At 39.5% G+C, this 16,605-nt stretch overlaps 3 protein-coding genes across 3 annotated transcripts; 1 reads left to right on the top strand and 2 right to left on the bottom strand.

Annotated features, from left to right (window-relative positions):
• Positions 1–1,616: 1,616 nt before the first annotated feature.
• Positions 1,617–3,559, bottom strand: LOC109174849 (zinc finger BED domain-containing protein RICESLEEPER 2-like). The gene is made up of 4 exons (XM_019324076.1): positions 3,313–3,559; positions 2,559–2,878; positions 2,115–2,411; positions 1,617–1,919 (listed from the first exon to the last, which is right to left on the bottom strand). The coding sequence occupies exons 1-4, from the start codon at positions 3,557–3,559 to the stop codon at positions 1,617–1,619; spliced, it is 1,167 nt and encodes a 388-aa protein (XP_019179621.1).
• Positions 3,560–9,221: 5,662 nt separating this feature from the next.
• Positions 9,222–12,765, top strand: LOC109174807 ((S)-ureidoglycine aminohydrolase). Its single transcript, XM_019324044.1, has 13 exons — positions 9,222–9,426; positions 9,578–9,706; positions 10,437–10,524; positions 10,610–10,686; positions 10,822–10,861; positions 10,975–11,041; positions 11,284–11,369; positions 11,527–11,608; positions 11,749–11,805; positions 11,954–11,992; positions 12,161–12,231; positions 12,398–12,451; positions 12,541–12,765. The coding sequence occupies exons 1-13, from the start codon at positions 9,315–9,317 to the stop codon at positions 12,611–12,613; spliced, it is 975 nt and encodes a 324-aa protein (XP_019179589.1). The 5' UTR covers positions 9,222–9,314; the 3' UTR covers positions 12,614–12,765.
• Positions 12,766–13,864: 1,099 nt separating this feature from the next.
• LOC109174886 lies at positions 13,865–15,829 on the bottom strand. The gene has a single exon (XM_019324126.1). It carries the CDS (start codon positions 15,399–15,401, stop codon positions 14,112–14,114), a length of 1,290 nt encoding a protein of 429 aa, XP_019179671.1. The 5' UTR covers positions 15,402–15,829; the 3' UTR covers positions 13,865–14,111.
• Positions 15,830–16,605: the final 776 nt, after the last annotated feature.

The following is a 16,605-nucleotide window of genomic DNA, read 5'->3' as shown; positions in this document are numbered from 1 at the left end:
TTTGAATCTGTGACCTTCCATTTGGAAGAGCCACAGAGATTGCCAATGAGTTACAAGTTACTTGGTAATTTACTTTTGCATATTGCGCGTAGAAAAAGATTAGTGATAAGATAAATATGGCTTGCCAATCAGCTGCCATAAATAGGGGTGTGCATTCCGACGGTTCGGATGGCGGGGAGGGTACTCCGATCGGATTTTGAATTTCAGTTTTGACTCCCCAATCAGTTTTATTTTGTTGACTTATTCGTTCGGTTATAACGTTTTTCGGATTGGATTGGATCGGATCGGTCAGATATCCGTTAATTTTTCGGTTTTAAAACAATGTACAAATCAAATTAAAAACCAATAACATAAGCTCATTAATAGAAAAAGTTAAACATCTACCAATTTAGTATGTAACTGAATAAATAACTGCTAGTGTAATAGACTAATACTGTAATACTAACTTAGTAATTAGTATTACTAAGTAGTCTATTAACTAATACAAAGAGTCTTAAGTGTCTAAGACTCTAGCAAAACTTACAAAAGTAAAGTTGATAGTGTTAACTGTTACAGAGTCCAGACCAAATCTCCAAAAGGATCAAAACTCTACACGAGTGTTAACTGTTAAGTGTAAAGGATTTAAGGATCAAATTTACAAATACACAACTACTGAACACTTGATCAGTCTAAACTGAACTACTGAAGCACCAAAATCACCAAAATCTGCAACAATCAGCAAGTGTTAACTCCTAGACTTTTAGACAATTAGACATACCCTTCTTCCTGTGAATTGTGACAACTGACAAGTTAGTGAAAATAATTATTACACAAGCAAGCATTAGAATTCTAAAAAAAAAAAAAAAAAGATGAAACACAGAGAATGGATTATATGTTTATATCAATTTTGGCTCAGTAAGTATTTTTTTTTTCCATATCATTTGGATTAAGGGCAAGTTGCTTCAATATAACTAAGTATAGAGCAACTCACCAACTTAATCCTTTTCTTTTCAGATTAAAGGTGGAAGCTTCATCATTGTCAAATGCCAACTTAAAGGGAACAAACATAATAAAATAGACAATAGTTCATACATTACCAACCAAATGCCCAAGGGACTGGACTACTTGAGGCAGAAACTTAGTAAAAGTTATCAGGCCTTCATACTTACAGAGTTACAGTCTTACAGTTACATATGTCCAGGCATTCAAGCATTCAAGCCAGTAACTAATAACATCAGTCATTCAGTCACAGTGGGCTCAAAAAATACCAAGTGGGATTAGATTGCAATTGAGTCAAATACTGTAACAGATTGCAATAAAATCAAGTAAGTAAATCAAGTAATGTCAAGAATAACATTACAGGAATTGTAGCAAGTGTAGAACCAAGAGACCTCCCACTTTCACCATCACCACTTAACTCTGCAAAATAAACATACAAGTATTAGTATAAAACAGTAAAAAACTAAAAACAGTAAAAAAAAACTAATGACTAAACTACTAAAGACCTAAAGTTATACCTTGTTCAAACCTCTCCAACTCTTCCACACTCTCCTCAATACATAAAGGAGTATTTTGCATTCTAAGTCAATCTTGTGTACACACTAATGCTTCCACAATTTTTGGAGTTAATGAACTCCTTAAAGGATCCAATACTCTCCCAGATGTACTGAAGGCAGATTCTGAGGCAACAATTGAGATTGGAAGGCTATGACATCCCTAGCAAGCATAGACAGAACTGGAAACCTAGCAGAGTTGATCTTCCACCATCCAACTATATCAAAAGATTCATCCTCTTCAACTATTGCCTCACTCAAGTACATATCCAACTCAGTTTGTTTCTTACCCTCAGACTCCAATCTTTGTTTTTTAATTTGGGACTTGAGTAAATGTTGTGGCTTCCCAACCGAAACAGAAGAGGCGCAGAAGGGACAGAACTCACACTAAAAGAGGCAGATGTAGAATAATCATCAAATAATTCAGTCAGAGCAGCAACTACTTTGTCATAGAATGGTTTACCCTTTACCTCACCATACATATGATTAAACTGAGTAGACATATACTCTAACTTGTCTCTAGGGTCTAGAATGTTTGCAAAAAAAAAAAAAAAATCATTAGATTTATTTTATCAACATCACCCAATACTTCTCAAATTTTGCCTTCATATTTTTCCACATCTCACCCACTGACCCACCAGCTTCCACCATGCCTTTCAATAAGCAGTACAGATCAGAAATCTCAGTAAAGAATGTGTTTGAGGTGACATATGAAGAACCAAAGATTCTAATGGTCATGTCATAAAAACACTTCAGTAACTGGACCAAACTGCCAACAGATTCCCAGTCCATAAAATCAGGAATTGAATTACCCAAATCAGACTTGAAAGAACAATCAGATTCCAAAGATTCAAACACTTTCTGGTAAGTTAATGCAGACTGCAACATCAAATAGGTAGAGTTTCATCTGGTTGGAACATCTAAACACAAAGAAGACATTTGTTCAATACTCAACCAATCAGCCAAATCCCTGAACTTCTTAAGTCTAGCAGGAGAGTTTCTAACATATCTGACCACCTCCCTAACCTTCTTAACAGAACTATCACTGTCTTTTAGAACATCTTGAACTACCAAGTTCAAGATATGGGCAATGCATCTCATGTGAAGATACTTTGCCCTCACAGTAGATGATCCCCAAGACACCAATTTTTTCTTTAGAAACCCCATAGTAGTGTCATTTGATGAGGCATTATCAACAGTCACAGGAAGCACATTTCTAAGTCCCCACTCTAGCAAACAATTTTCCAGGGCTTTGGCTAGATATTCACCTTTGTGAGAGGTAACAAGGACCAATGCAAGGATTTTCTTATGAAGCTTCCACTCAGAATCAATGAAATGGGCAGTTACTACCATGAGTTAATTCTTTGGATAGATGTCCAAGAGTCAGTAGTGATACTAACCCTATGACTGCTTCCCCTTAAAAATGACTTTAATTTTAGTTTCTCCTCTTCATAGATAACTAGGATGTCCCTACTTATAGTCCACCTAGATGGAACTATAAACATAGGGCAAACAATAGCTATGAACCTCCTGAAACCTATTCCATCCACAAATCTAAAGGGGAGTTCATCAATGATTATCATTTCAACCAAGGCTCTCCTAATTGACTCTTGATTAAATACCCAGGTCCCTATTTCCCCCACAGTAGGCTGTGCAGAATCAGATGATGTAACAACTTGAAATGTTAAAAGAGACTACCTAGTATCCTTGGAGTGAGAATTTTTTAGACAACTCATCATGTGGTTTTTACAGGAAGATGTACCATGTTTTTTTTACTCACACAGATAGACTTTTGCACAGTAAATACACTTGGCTTTTACAGCAACACCATTATTGTCAAGAATTTTCTCAAAATGATCCCATACTAAGGATCTGGCCTCAACCTTCTTCCTCTTCTTTTCAGGAACTGTAGCAGGAGGTTGCACATTCTGCTGTTCATTATGCTTAGCAGTTTGGGCTTCCACCCCTGAAGGTCCCTCTATTGAAGAGTTGGGAGGTTGACTACTAGGCACACTGATATTTCCCATCTAAGAAATAGTTAACTATCAGTAAGCCATACAATTACACATTTTTACACAATTACACAGAAGCACGAAGCATGAAAGCAGAAATCATTCCATAATCAGACACATTTTGTGTCATCATTTTCAAAGAATACATAATTATTATTTTTTTAAAGTAATTTAGTTTGTGTAATTGTGTCACCATTTTCAAAACCATTAAGGGCATACATCCATAAACTTGACATTTTTTACTGAAATCCAGAATCAGGGTTTTAATTTCCCTTTCAAGAGAGGCAGAGATTGTTATACAACTCATGGCCTCATCTGCATCACTCATCAGGAATCATTATCTGGATTTCAAAACTTAGGGGCTTCCATGTAACACCCCTGATTTTACCAAAATTTAAAAGCTTAATTTAAAGGAAAAACAAGTTAAACATCCATTAAGATAAAGCGGAAGCAAAGTCTAAGTACGGAGGTGCTATGCCACACCTATCTCAAACATAGGTGCACAGGCTAAGTCTAAACCAAAACCTCAATAACAAAGTCATAGGAAGTAAGGCACACAGGCCATAAGTCAACTAAAGGAATGTAAAGGAGAACTAAACTAGCTACAGCCAGTAGCACGCTCTCCAAAGCTACTCAAAACCTGTAAAAGCAATAAAGATAACACCCGTCAGCGAAAGATGCTAGTACCACAAATACGCATTAAATAACATAATATATAGATATCATAAAACCATTTGAGACAGAGGAATACAGTATATATCACTTTGAAACCAAGAGAGGGAACACCAAGAGACTCAACATAACACTCTCAACAAAGACCAATCATCAACAACAATCAACAAGTCCATAAGGACAACAAGCAACATACTCAACACTAGACGCAACCTACCATAATCAAGGTAGAGTTCACGATAGACATGATCATAAGCAATGAATACAACAAATCACACAATGACAAGTTTCACGTTCCAACCTTATGCTCTGTTCCAACCTTATGGCTACCCCCGACCTTATTTCAGTTCCAACCATAACCTCTTACTGCCACCCTGTACTTCTGAGTCCAACCTTATTCCGCCTGGGACCGTCGTCCCCCACCAATCTTTACCATCAATCTCATAGTATTACCACTGATCTCTCAGTACACGAGGGTACCATTAAATAACACAATATTACCACCGATCTCGTGAACAAAGCTCAAATAATATTACCACCAATCTCATTCATAGTCACACATAGTCATTATCAAGAGAATTGCAGCTCATCAATAACTCAATCAAGTACCAACAACGGTACACAAGATGTACAAGTTCACATCATAGAATTCAATCAAGAGGTTCCAATGAAAGACATGAAACGATACTCAACCACGACAATGGACTTCAATTCAATATCAACATGCACTACTACAAAACACACTTACCACGACGGTTATTTTTATAAATACACGGCGGTTCTTGAAGTGCCGTGTAAGTGACCGCCTTTGTAAATAAAAACTTTCTACGGCGGTTATTTGAACCGCCGTGTATACTTCTAAAACACGTCGGTTGCTAACCGCCGTTTAATCTCACTATGTATGTCGTGTAATCTCAACAATTATATGTATAGGCGGCGCTTTTCTTGAGGAACCGCAGTCTATTCATATGTATAGACAGCGGTTCAATATAAGAACCGCCGTCTATACATATGAATAGATGGCGGTTCAATGTAAAAACCGCCGTCAATACATATGAATAGACAGCGGTTCAATGTAAGAACCGCCGTCTATACATATGTATAGACGGCGGTTGTCTTGAGGAATGGACAAACAACACATACTAGTATCAACGACATCATCTCTAGCATGCTCATCAAACGGGTAAATCAAAACGGTTCCAACGAACCTCAAAGACTCACATTAATCCAACGAATCACAAAGTTAGACCATAAGCATGATTCAAGACACCAAATCCTAACATAGATAGTTAGGACCTAGTTCTAGACATACGAAACATCAAGGAGACACACAAAAGCTCATCAATTCAACAAACGGAGGCCAATACATCACATACCAAAGGGTGGAACCACGGGGAAACAACCGCCCGTCACACCTCAATACACGTACCCAGCTGGTGGAACCGCGGGTGGCACCTCTACTCACCGGTGCACAACCCACCACCCGCGGGTGGAGCGGCGGGTGGACAGCCACCCGCTGTTCCGCCAGCGGGGAACACATGTACCCCAAATAATTTCCTTCGGGGAAATTCATCTCCAAGGTCAAGTTCAAGTCCAAAATACCCAAAATCTCACATACAACAAGGAAATGACTTGAACACAATAATAACCCAAAGAATAGCATTTAAGGATCCTAGATACAAGCTCTAAACATGCATAAACACAATATTATGCATCACATCTCACATTAACACCAAGAATCATCAAATAGAAGTCAAGAATCATCATATCAAGTAGAAAATAGGTTTTGTATAGCATGGGTTACCTTTATAGACCAAAAGACTTCTTTCTTTACCCTCCTAAGCTTCTCCTTGAAGCTCCTCTTCAACCAAATCTTCTTACACAACCAAAACCACAAGGAAAACACTAATCTTAGATAAAGGCTAGGTAAAGCTAATTAAAAACACCAACTAATCCTAGATCTTAACCTTCCTTAAGCTTGGGAGATGGAAATGTGGAATCTTGGAATGATCCCTAGCAAGGATGGAGGAGATTCTTCTTAGCTTGGAGAATAAGCCAAGTTTTTCTTAGAGAGAAGGTAGAGAAAGGTTTTCTTGCCAAAGTGGGAAAATGAGGTCTAGGCTTGATATAGGGTAAGGCTCAAGGCCAAGCAAATGTGAAAAGGCTATAATGCCCTTACCTTCCCTAGAAAAACTTAGGAAGACCGCAAAGAGTTAGGTACAACCATCAAAGCTAAAGGTCCACCTTTTGACTTAAATCAGTTGACCAAGGAGTTAGTCAATTTAAGTCCTCCGACTATCAATTTTGAAAATTGATAAGAAAGTCCACAAGGATGACTTAGGATTAATTATCCAATTAATCCTATTTAAAGGATAGGATTTTCGGGGTGTCACATTCCACCACATTAGTATATCACAATTTCTTATACATTATGGGCAATTAAGTGAATGACATGCAATCTGCAAGACTGGAACTTCTCAGTTCTCAAGTCTCAACAGATTCACACTTCATAATGCACAACATTTATATGGATTTCACACATAGGGGTTATGACTTCCACCAAAAATACAGAAAAAGTCACAAACAAGGGACAAGTGAGTAGTGACATGCAATCTGGAACTTCTCAACAGATTGACATTATCACAGTCCACATAATCATAGAAACCCTAATCAAAGTATCAGAAAATTCACAAACAAGTGAGTAGTGACATGCAATATGGAACTTCTCAACAGATTGACATTATCACAGTCCACAGAATCATAGAAACCCTAATCAAAGTATCAGAAATTCACACATTATCACAGTCCACAGGATCATAGATAGGGGTGTGCAAACTTCGGATAATTTTCGGTTAACCGACCGAACCGACAAAGTTCGGTTAACCGTTTTCGAACCGAACTTTTTCGGTTCGGTTAATGGTTAAAGGAATTTTAAAACTTCGGTTAACGGTTAATTCGGTTCGAAAGGTCGGTTAACCGAATTAACCGAACGGTTAACCGAAGTTTTTAATATATATATATATAAATAATAATATAAATATAAATATTAATTTGAGGTTATGGATGTTTGGAGTTTATAATTAATGTTTTTGTTATTTTGTTATGAATTTATTATGATATGTATTTTATTTTAATTGAATTTATTATTTTAGGTGTTATATTTAGAATTTTAAATTTTAGCTTTAAAAAGTTCGGTTAATCGGTTAACCGACCGATTAACCGAAAAAAATTTCGGTTCGGTGAATTCGGTAGAGCAAACTTCGGTTCGGTTAACGGTTAAAGGAAAAAAAACTTCGATTAATTCGGTTCGGTTAAAACGGTTCGGTTAACCGATTGAACACCCCTAATCATAGAAACCCTAATCTAAGTATGAGAAATTCACAAACAAGGGACAAGTGACATGCAATCTGGAACTTCTCAACAGATTGACATTATCACAGTCCACAAAATCATAGAATCACAACTAACAACAACGTATCACAATCTATAAGACTATAATCTAATTATGTATAAGATTAGGGTTTAGAGATTACTTCGTTTCTCCAAATTAAACACCCGAGAACAAAGGGCTTCGATTCCGAGCCTGCAATCTACAATCCACCGCACCAGTCGATAACACACTGAATAACAGAATAGGGCTTCCACCGAACAATATTAGCTCCCACCGGAGACTCACACTCTCAGTCTGTAAGTCTATAACTCTAGAAGAGACTCGGAGAGAACGAGAGAACTGGAGAAGAAAGAATTAAGAACTAGGGTTTTAAATTTCAGAGTAGAGAGAAGAGAGAACGAGACTACGAGAGTCGAAAGAGTTCTCACGAAGCTGCGCAAATGACAAGGGTTTCAGCTACAAGCCCTAAAATGCAACATATATACTAAGCTTACACGACGTCGTATACCTAAGGGTATACAAAGTCTAACCCTAAATCTGTTTGTCGGACGGGTTCGGGTGAAATTTACAACCCCCAAACCGCCTTCTTATAACCGGCTTCTGAGAACGAGTTCGGATCGGGTAAGCTTATTCGGTTTCATATTCCACACCATTGCTCCTCCTCGGGTTCGGGTCGGTTGGTTTGATCGGGTTTCTCGATTTCTGCACACCCCTAGCCATAAACCCTCAATTGGTTTTTGTAGTTGGAATGAACAATGGCTTAAATCTTAATGTTAACTCTTTTACTTAAAAATTAACTCTTTCAGTTTCAACTAATGCTAAGAGGAGTTCTTTAATTTATTAGCGATTATAATTAAAAAATGAATTTTATAAAGGCTCTATGTTCATGTACAATGAGAAAGAAAGAATGTAAACAATTTATAAGGAAAAATATAATATTTTTGATGAAAAAAGTAAAACTTTTTACACCCAGTTGTATTTGGCATTTGTTTACGGGTTAATGCATCTTGTTTGATTTGGATTTCAAAAGTAATACTTTTTACGTCAAAATATAAAAGTATTACATTTTTTTTTTATATATATCATTGGAAGGGGGGTACCCAAGCTTTTACATTCTAATGATTCAGAGACAGTGTTTCGCGCCATCTACGTATCCCAGAGGCATCATCATCTAGTAACCCTTTGATAAGGTCGGGGGGTCCCATAAAACATGTAAACCTCGAGGAAGATAGGAGAAAGCCTTTGAAAGTGTATCAGCTACTTGATTTTGGTCTCTTAAGATTGGTAAAATCTGCCACGTCTCCAAGTTCCTTAGTTCTTTTCTACATGCCTCTAGTATGTTGTGTGGTGCTATTCTAGGCCTTGCATTGCTTCTAATGAAGCTTATAATTCCTTCCGCATCACTTTCGAAAAGTATTACATTTGCCCTAAAAAAAATATTGTGTTTTGCTTGATAAGGAACAAGTATTTTATTCATGATTTAATGTTATATTTGTTAACATAAGTATTATATTTACATATTAATCCGATCAGACTCTATCCGTCTCACAAATAAAGATTTATGAGACAATTTCACACAAGGTTGTGACCCTATAGTTAAAGAGCTGAGCCCTAGGAGGAATCTCAGACGATTCCAAGATTCAGTCTGGCAGCTGACTCATCTCCCACCTCAGAAATGCAAACCACAACACAACAGGACAACCTCAAATGAGCCCTGGGAAACACACTTGCAAACATCCCCGACCAGTATCACCAACTCAAACAAACCTCTCAAAGATGCAATCTTTTCATCTCTTTCTTCTTCTCTCAATCACCCTCGGTAAATCTCTCTCCAATCGCAAATTTCACTGCTTTTTTTTTTTTTCTCTCTCTCTCTAATAACCACATAATAATAGTAATAATAGCATTTGCTTTGTTAATTTAGCACCATTATTGAATACAGATATGTCGATCTTGATGAGTTCTTTCAGGTTCTGTTAAGATTGGAGTTGCCCAAGAAGGGTTTTGCTCTGCACCATCAATCTTGAATGCTGATTCCAACTCTAGACCACTGTATTGGAAAGTCACTAACCCTACACTCTCTCCTCCTCACCTCCAAGGTCAGTGTCCCATTTGATTGCAAAGTAAAGGAAAAGTTGTCTAATTCCCAGAATAAGAATTTTATATTTAAGCCTGTACGGGTAGCTTAATTGGTTTCTGGTAGTAGATTATGGGCAAGTATGCAAAATCGAGCCTGGACTGTCAGTGTTAGAGTTACACCCAATGTAGTGGATTTCTCGTGGGCACCCGGCACACTGCTGAGTCACTCCACAAATCCTGTTAGGCCGGGATGTGGGCCCCGAGGCGAGGGATTTTGCCTTTTGTGGGCAAGTACGCAAGATCGAGCCCGGGCTGCTGTAGTGTGCGGTGGGCTTTATGTAGGCACCTGGCACTATTCATTCCGGGCTGCTGTAGTGTGCGGTGGGCTTTATGTAGGCACCTGGCACTATTCATTCCGGGCTGCTGTAGTGTGCGGTGGGCTTTATGTAGGCACCTGGCACTATTCATTCCGGGCTGCTGCGTCACCCTGATTTACCTCCTCCGGGGGAGGGATTTTGCCTTTTGTTGGCAAGAATTTAATATTTAAAATTTTTTGATTAAATATTTTGTGAGGAAGAAATTATTTGGATTTTCTGAAATTCTATATTCTGAAAGTGCTGTTATGTTCTTGCCCACATACATATACTTTGTTTGTTTTTTGGTGTGATTTTAAGAAGGGTATAGTTGTTTAAGGAAGTTTGGAGTTGGGACACATTGCTGAAAACTAAATGTGATTATGCTTATTTGCAGACTTGCCAGGTTTTACTAGGAGTGTTTATAAGAGAGACCATGCTTTAATTACTCCCGAAAGTCATGTGTTCAGCCCTTTACCTGATTGGTATGCTCAATCAAACATTTCTGAGTATTCTGTCTCGATTCTTCAAAAGATTCTAATCGATTGGCTTCGTGAAATAATCCCACAGGAAAAACACCCTCGGGGCGTTTCTAATCACACCCGAAATGGGATCGCATTTCGTTATGTACTTGGCAAAGATGCAAGGTTTGAGTTTTTCGTGATTGCTTGTCAAATTTTCTTCGGTTGATGAGTGTTTGAGCTGTGGTCCATTCCATTGAATGTTCAAATTGCAAAAATTGTTTTATGTAACCCCTCATCCCCGCTTTTCTCCGTTTCCAGAAAATTCAATATCAGGGCTTCCTCCAAGCGGTGTCGAAAGGTGCAAAGGCTGTTATTATACTCAATTTTACAACTTCCGTCTCAGTAAAAATTCTATTTCCAATTACTGTTGAGAAGTTATGAATAATTAATTTATTTTACCTTGCTTGTCAGGTTCATATTTGTGGTTGAGGGCGAGGTAGTTATGACTAATGTGTCTGGGAATAGCCACAAACTGAAGGTAACTATTTTTCAGACACCGAGCCATTACTTTTCTGAGCTTTATATATACAGTTAAAGCAGTTATCGGGTTTCTATAAAACATTCTTAATAACAATGCTTTATATTCTCTCATTGGAAAATATATATTTTTTAGTATTTGAACAAAAAGTCGAACCTTTTTGGCCTAGGTCCCTCTCATTCTCTTATTTCTGTCAATGGGTATCTTTGGAGCTTTTAATGTCTTTTATCCGTTTTATGCAGGTGGACTCTTATGCCTATTTACCTCCGAATCTGGAACACGCTGTGAAAGCTGATGCATCTGCAACCCTCGTTGTATTCGAGAGAAGGTATGTTTTTATTTTTACCGAGCATTTTAGAATGCTCGTTGAGTATCTCTACCATTTCTTTCCACTTCAAGCACTATAAACCTTTAGTTCAATTGTATAAAATGTACTGGTGGCCCGTTTTACTGCATAAGGACTCGAATCTTGTTTTTTCGTTTAGATATTCCAAAATCGAAAATTACGCAAGCCACCAGATTGTTGGTTCGACAGACAGGCAACCCCTCCTTGAAACCCCGGGCGAGGTAAATATCTATCTTCTGCTTTTTTTTTTTTTTTTTTTTTTTTTGGTTTTGAAAACTGATTGAAAGAAATGATTCTAGTCATCGAGTTAAGTTTTGTTTTTATCAGAGCAATTATTCATCGTTTTTTCAATCTTTTTCAGGTCTTTGAACTGAGGAAGCTTCTTCCGACATCTTTAGATTATGATTTCAATATTCATGTGAGTATCAAATAAATTTCCGGAATCATTCAGGTTATCCAAAAAGTAGCGAGTTCTCCCCCAAAGGGGTGGAGCGGGGAAGGCCTTGTTTATCGTTTATTAATTTCCGATCCTTTAATCACTTTTCCTTCCATTCTTTTGCTGCAAGATCATGGATTTTCAACCGGGAGAATTCCTGAATGTAAAGGTAATCTTTTCTTGTGGTGTTGAAGCTGTTGACCATTATGTTAATACGGCTTTTTTCTTTTTTCTTTTTCGTTTTTTAGATTTTCTGTATACTATACAAGCGTTTACCGCCTCAGCCTCAAATTTCTAATTTATTATAACATTTCTCACGCTTTTGGCTGGTTGGCAGGAGGTCCATTACAACCAGCACGGTTTGTTGCTTTTGGAGGGGCAGGGTATATATCGATTAGGTGATAGCTGGTAAGCACACAGATATCTTGATTCTGTAGTTGATGAGATACGCTTTAAAGCAGCGTTTCAATCTTTTATTCAATGCCTGTCAGCGCTTTCTATTACTTTTCATACTTTTAGACCCGTAAAGTTGTGAAATCTTGTCGTGATATTAGTCATTGTACTTGGCTGACAGGTATCCTGTTGAGGCTGGCGATGCTATTTGGATGGCACCGTTCGTGCCCCAATGGTAAGTTGCGGTACATATATAGGACATTATAGATATCCCGAGTCTGCAAAAGTTTTGTATGAAGTGTGACTTGCTTGCTCGGTTTTCAGGTATGCTGCTCTGGGTAAACCTCGCACTCGCTACTTGCTGTATAAAGACGTAAATAGGAATCCGATTCTTTAGAAACAATGAGTGAGATATGCCACTCTCTATTTCCATATGATTTCAAGAGTATTTATCTGTGGGATACTGAAACTCAGCAACCTGTAGTTTTTCAATCCTATTTTTCATGATGACATTATTGAGCAAATACAATCCTTTTTTGTTCATTTGGATGTTTGAGTTTTTGGGAATGGCTCTATCTTACTTAGCATTAGCTATATAACTCATACAAGTTTAAAGCAATTCAAGAATCGATGAGATAATGGATCCCGACTAACCTAGATATCGCTTTAATCTGGTCCAAAGGTATCACAATTTAGTCTCGGACATGATCATCCAATCTATATCTAGATAGTGGGGTTGGGGGGTGTGGGGAACCGGGGTTTGCACCTTGTGAACCGGATACCTACCAATGGCAGTCTAATCGTGTCTAGATGACTTTGGGAGGTGTGAGGGAGCGGGGTTGCACCTTGTGAATGGAATACCTACCAATGGTAGTCCAATCGTATCTAGATAGTGGAGGCACCTTGTGAACCAGATACCTACCAATGACAATCTAATCGTATTTATATAGTGGAGTTTGGGTGGTGTGGGGAAGGGGAGCCGCACCTTGTGAACCGGATACCTACCAATCGTATCTAGATAGTGGAGTTGGGGAAGGGAGGTGTGGTGGAGGGGGTCACACCTTGTGAACCAGAAACCTACCAATGGTAGTCCAATCGTATCTAGACAATGGAGTTTGGGGGTATGGGGGAGGGAGGTCGCACCTTGTGAACCAGATACCTACCAATGACAATCCAATCGTATTTAGATAGTGGAGTTTGGGGGGTGTGGGGGAGGGAAGTCGCACCTTGTGAACCGGATAGTGGAGTTTGGGGGGTGTGGGGGAGGGAAGTCGCACCTTGTGAACCGAATACCTACCAATCGTATCTAGATAATGGAGTTGGGGGGTGGGGGAGGGGGTCGCACTTTGTGAACCGAATACCTACCAATCATATCTAGATAGTGGGGTTGAGGGTGCGGGGGAGTGAGGTCTGCACCTCCTCAACCAGATACCTATCAATGGCAGTCCAATCGTAGCATTAGAGCTGTTACAAACTATAAGTAGATAGTAGCATTAGAAAATGGATCTTCCACCTGGTAATTGTAACTCTGTTATAACAAAATTTCTTACAAGAACATTATTTCTCTTACAAGTTAATATCAAGAACCATCAAGTCTCATGATCTGATTCAAAAACCCAATGCATTTTGCGCGATCAAATTCAATGAGATCTCAGAAAATGTTGGTGAACTCAATATTATTATGCTCAGAAGCTGTACACAGTGAGCTTCCTTCAAGGCAAACCTTATGCTATGTTACATATAACTGTCATGGCTACAGAAGCTACATATACCTCTCAATGATGATAATATAAGTTACTAAAACTAGTAGCAGATTCAGCATTTTGCACTAACCTGATTCATATATAGCATCATAAACATCAAATCCAAACTCATATCAATGGAGAAATCCTGGACTATGATTCCTGCCCGTGCTCGCCTCCTGTCTTCTTCGCCTTTTTGCTGTTCTTGAGCTCACTCAACACCGTCATGAAACAATCCACCATCTGCTTCTGGGATTCGAGTATCATCTGGCTCTGCTTCATTTCCCGCTCCATCCTCATTTGCTCCATCTCCTTCGCCATCTCCATTTTCATCTTCTCGATCTTCATGAACCCTTCTCCCAAGAACCTGATCGAGGCAGCGATTTGGTCGACGCTATCGACTGAATTCCTCTCCCGTTTACACCCTACACCGCTGCTGCCATCGCTGATCCTCTTCCCTACTCTAGGCAAACTAGACGACAGAAACCTATTCGAAGAGACGCCCATGTCGTGATTGGAATCCTCCATAGCTCCTCCACCATTGTTTCCCCTGACATGAACTGATGAGTTTCTATCAGCAAACACCCTCATTATATACTCTTCGCTCGGGTTGATTCCATTGTACTCGCTGAGATTCGAGTTCATCCCCCTGTCATGCTTCCCCATTTCCTTGTTCACAACATCAAAGCCATTCTTTAGCTCACCATTGAAACTGCTTCTCTTTGGTTTGAATCCAATAGGGATTGGAATTCCATCAATTCTGGTTTTCATTCCAAAAGGATTTTCCAAATGCAGAACATCAACTTGCTCTTTCTTGCTGGCTGCAACATCCAAATACGAGAGGTAGCCATTTGGAACTCGAGCCCCAAAATTCTTTGGTGTGATCTCTTGATCAAAGCCAAAATTAGGGTTCGAATCTTCAATGGATTTTGTGAGTTTTGAGGGATTGAGCTTTAATTTCAGAATGTTCTGATCAATCAAGGTTTTTAAACCAAAGGCATTACCGGAAATTGTTTGTTTATCGGGCTCTTGATTGGATCTAGCGGCGGAAACCACGGTGCCGTTCTCCATGGCGTCCATGTTCTCGAAGAAGAACCAATTGGAGAAGAAGCGGCCGGCGGGATAGGACATCGATCGCTGTTTCTCGGCGCGGTAACGCTGCCGGAGCTTCTCCATCTTGTGCCGGCACTGCGCGGAGGTCTTGGCCGGCGACGCGTCGGGGCAGCGGCTCACCACCGTCTCCGCCACCGAATCCCAGTCCGCCGTGCGGAGGTACCCGCGGCGGAGCGCGTACCACCTCTCGCGGTAGGCCTCGATCAGGGCCAAAGTCTCCTCTTGCGTCCAACACGGCGCCGGAAATTTCCTCCCTGGCTTCTCCTCCACCACCACCGCAGCCAAGTCATCCACGCCGGCTTCCGGCACGGCGTCAGTCGTCTCCGACATCTCTCTCTCTCTCTCTGTCTGTAAAAAAATCAAGTGATTACGCGAGCGGCGCACGTTAGCAACCTCGGCTTCGGCGTGACTGCCTTCTGTTTAAAATAAGTGTCCCTGCGGTGGCCCTAACTCCGACAGCGGCGGCGTTAATGAATCACGGGCAACTGACATAGCGGCCAATCCAATCCTCGCCTGAGTTGCGCGCACGTTAGGCGAGTGGGGCGTAGGATAGGGATAATTGGTGGAAATGGATCTTGGGAAAGGGGAGAAAGAGAGAGTGGTTTGTTATATTGATGGGCAAGGAGGGAGGAGCAGCCACAAAAGAAGGTTTTGGGTGGGTGGAGGGTGGTGGTGGTGGGCCGTTGAAACACACGCTAGTAAAGTGGATGCAAGCACTGTTGGTGTAGATGAGATGGGGAGTGGTTGAGTAATACCCCATACACAATATGGACTTTTATAAATGTTATTGTTACAAATACTATACATAGGTTAGAGCGTACTCGAAATAAATAAATGTTATTGTTATAGTGTTACCTATTTTATAGTATTTATTTTACTTTATTATAAAGAAAATGATCAAATAGGCTCCTAAATTTTACACCAAAAGTCAATTAGATATCTAAATTTTAAAAAAGTTTAGTTAAACTCTCAAACATGTTATTTTTAATTAATTAAGTCAAATTTATCGATAATTATACTGTTGACTATATATTTTGCCATTAACTGGAGAAATCTTACCAGAAAACATCACCATCGATCAAATGATCGCCTTCTCCGGCAAAGGTGACCAGTAAAGGTCGTCTTTGCGCGAAGAAGGCGACCTGAAAAAGTCGCTTTCTCCAGGAGAAGGCAACAAGAAAGGTCGCCTTTTCTGGAGAAGGCGACCAATTGGTCGCCTTTCGCCGGAGAAAGCGACCAACTAATCGCATTCTCTGGTAGACGGCGATCGGCGACGACTGAGCTGATGAAGTGCACACCCTAGATATATACTCTGATATATAATATATATTGATGAAGTGCACACCCAAAGTTGTCGCTCTGACGTAGTGGGCCAAAAAAGCCTGTTCTTTGATGGGCCTAGGTTTTTCTTGCCCGCGGGCTAAGCAGGCCCTTGCCACCTTTTTTTGTTTTTTGTTTTATTTTTTGTTTTTTTTTTTGTTTTTTTTTTTTTTGTTTTGTTCTTAAGTTGTTAATTTGTTGCTTTGTTAATTTT

The sequence above is a fragment of the Ipomoea nil genome, unplaced genomic scaffold, assembly GCF_001879475.1.
Source record: "Ipomoea nil cultivar Tokyo-kokei standard unplaced genomic scaffold, Asagao_1.1 scaffold0666, whole genome shotgun sequence".
NCBI lineage: Eukaryota > Viridiplantae > Streptophyta > Magnoliopsida > Solanales > Convolvulaceae > Ipomoea > Ipomoea nil.
Note: the sequence above shows the minus strand (reverse complement) of the source record. Positions and strands in the feature narration are given on the sequence as shown.

What these genes read in the sequence shown, in the direction of transcription:
- LOC109174807 (XM_019324044.1), top strand. Translation starts at nt 9,315, where the DNA reads ATGAGCCCTGGGAAACACACTTGCAAACATCCCCGACCAGTATCACCA. An exon ending in GTACTTGGCAAAGATGCAAG is followed by an intron (nt 10,687 to 10,821) that starts GTTTGAGTTTTT and finishes CTCCGTTTCCAG; the next exon opens with AAAATTCAATATCAGGGCTT. An exon ending in TATCGATTAGGTGATAGCTG is followed by an intron (nt 12,232 to 12,397) that starts GTAAGCACACAG and finishes CTTGGCTGACAG; the next exon opens with GTATCCTGTTGAGGCTGGCG.
- LOC109174849 (XM_019324076.1), bottom strand. Translation starts at nt 3,559, where the DNA reads ATGGGAAATATCAGTGTGCCTAGTAGTCAACCTCCCAACTCTTCAATA. An exon ending in CTGTGCAAAAGTCTATCTGT is followed by an intron (nt 2,879 to 3,312) that starts GTGAGTAAAAAA and finishes AACTCATGGTAG; the next exon opens with TAACTGCCCATTTCATTGAT. An exon ending in CAAAATTTGAGAAGTATTGG is followed by an intron (nt 1,920 to 2,114) that starts GTGATGTTGATA and finishes TGCCTCTTTTAG; the next exon opens with TGTGAGTTCTGTCCCTTCTG.
- LOC109174886 (XM_019324126.1), bottom strand. Translation starts at nt 15,401, where the DNA reads ATGTCGGAGACGACTGACGCCGTGCCGGAAGCCGGCGTGGATGACTTG.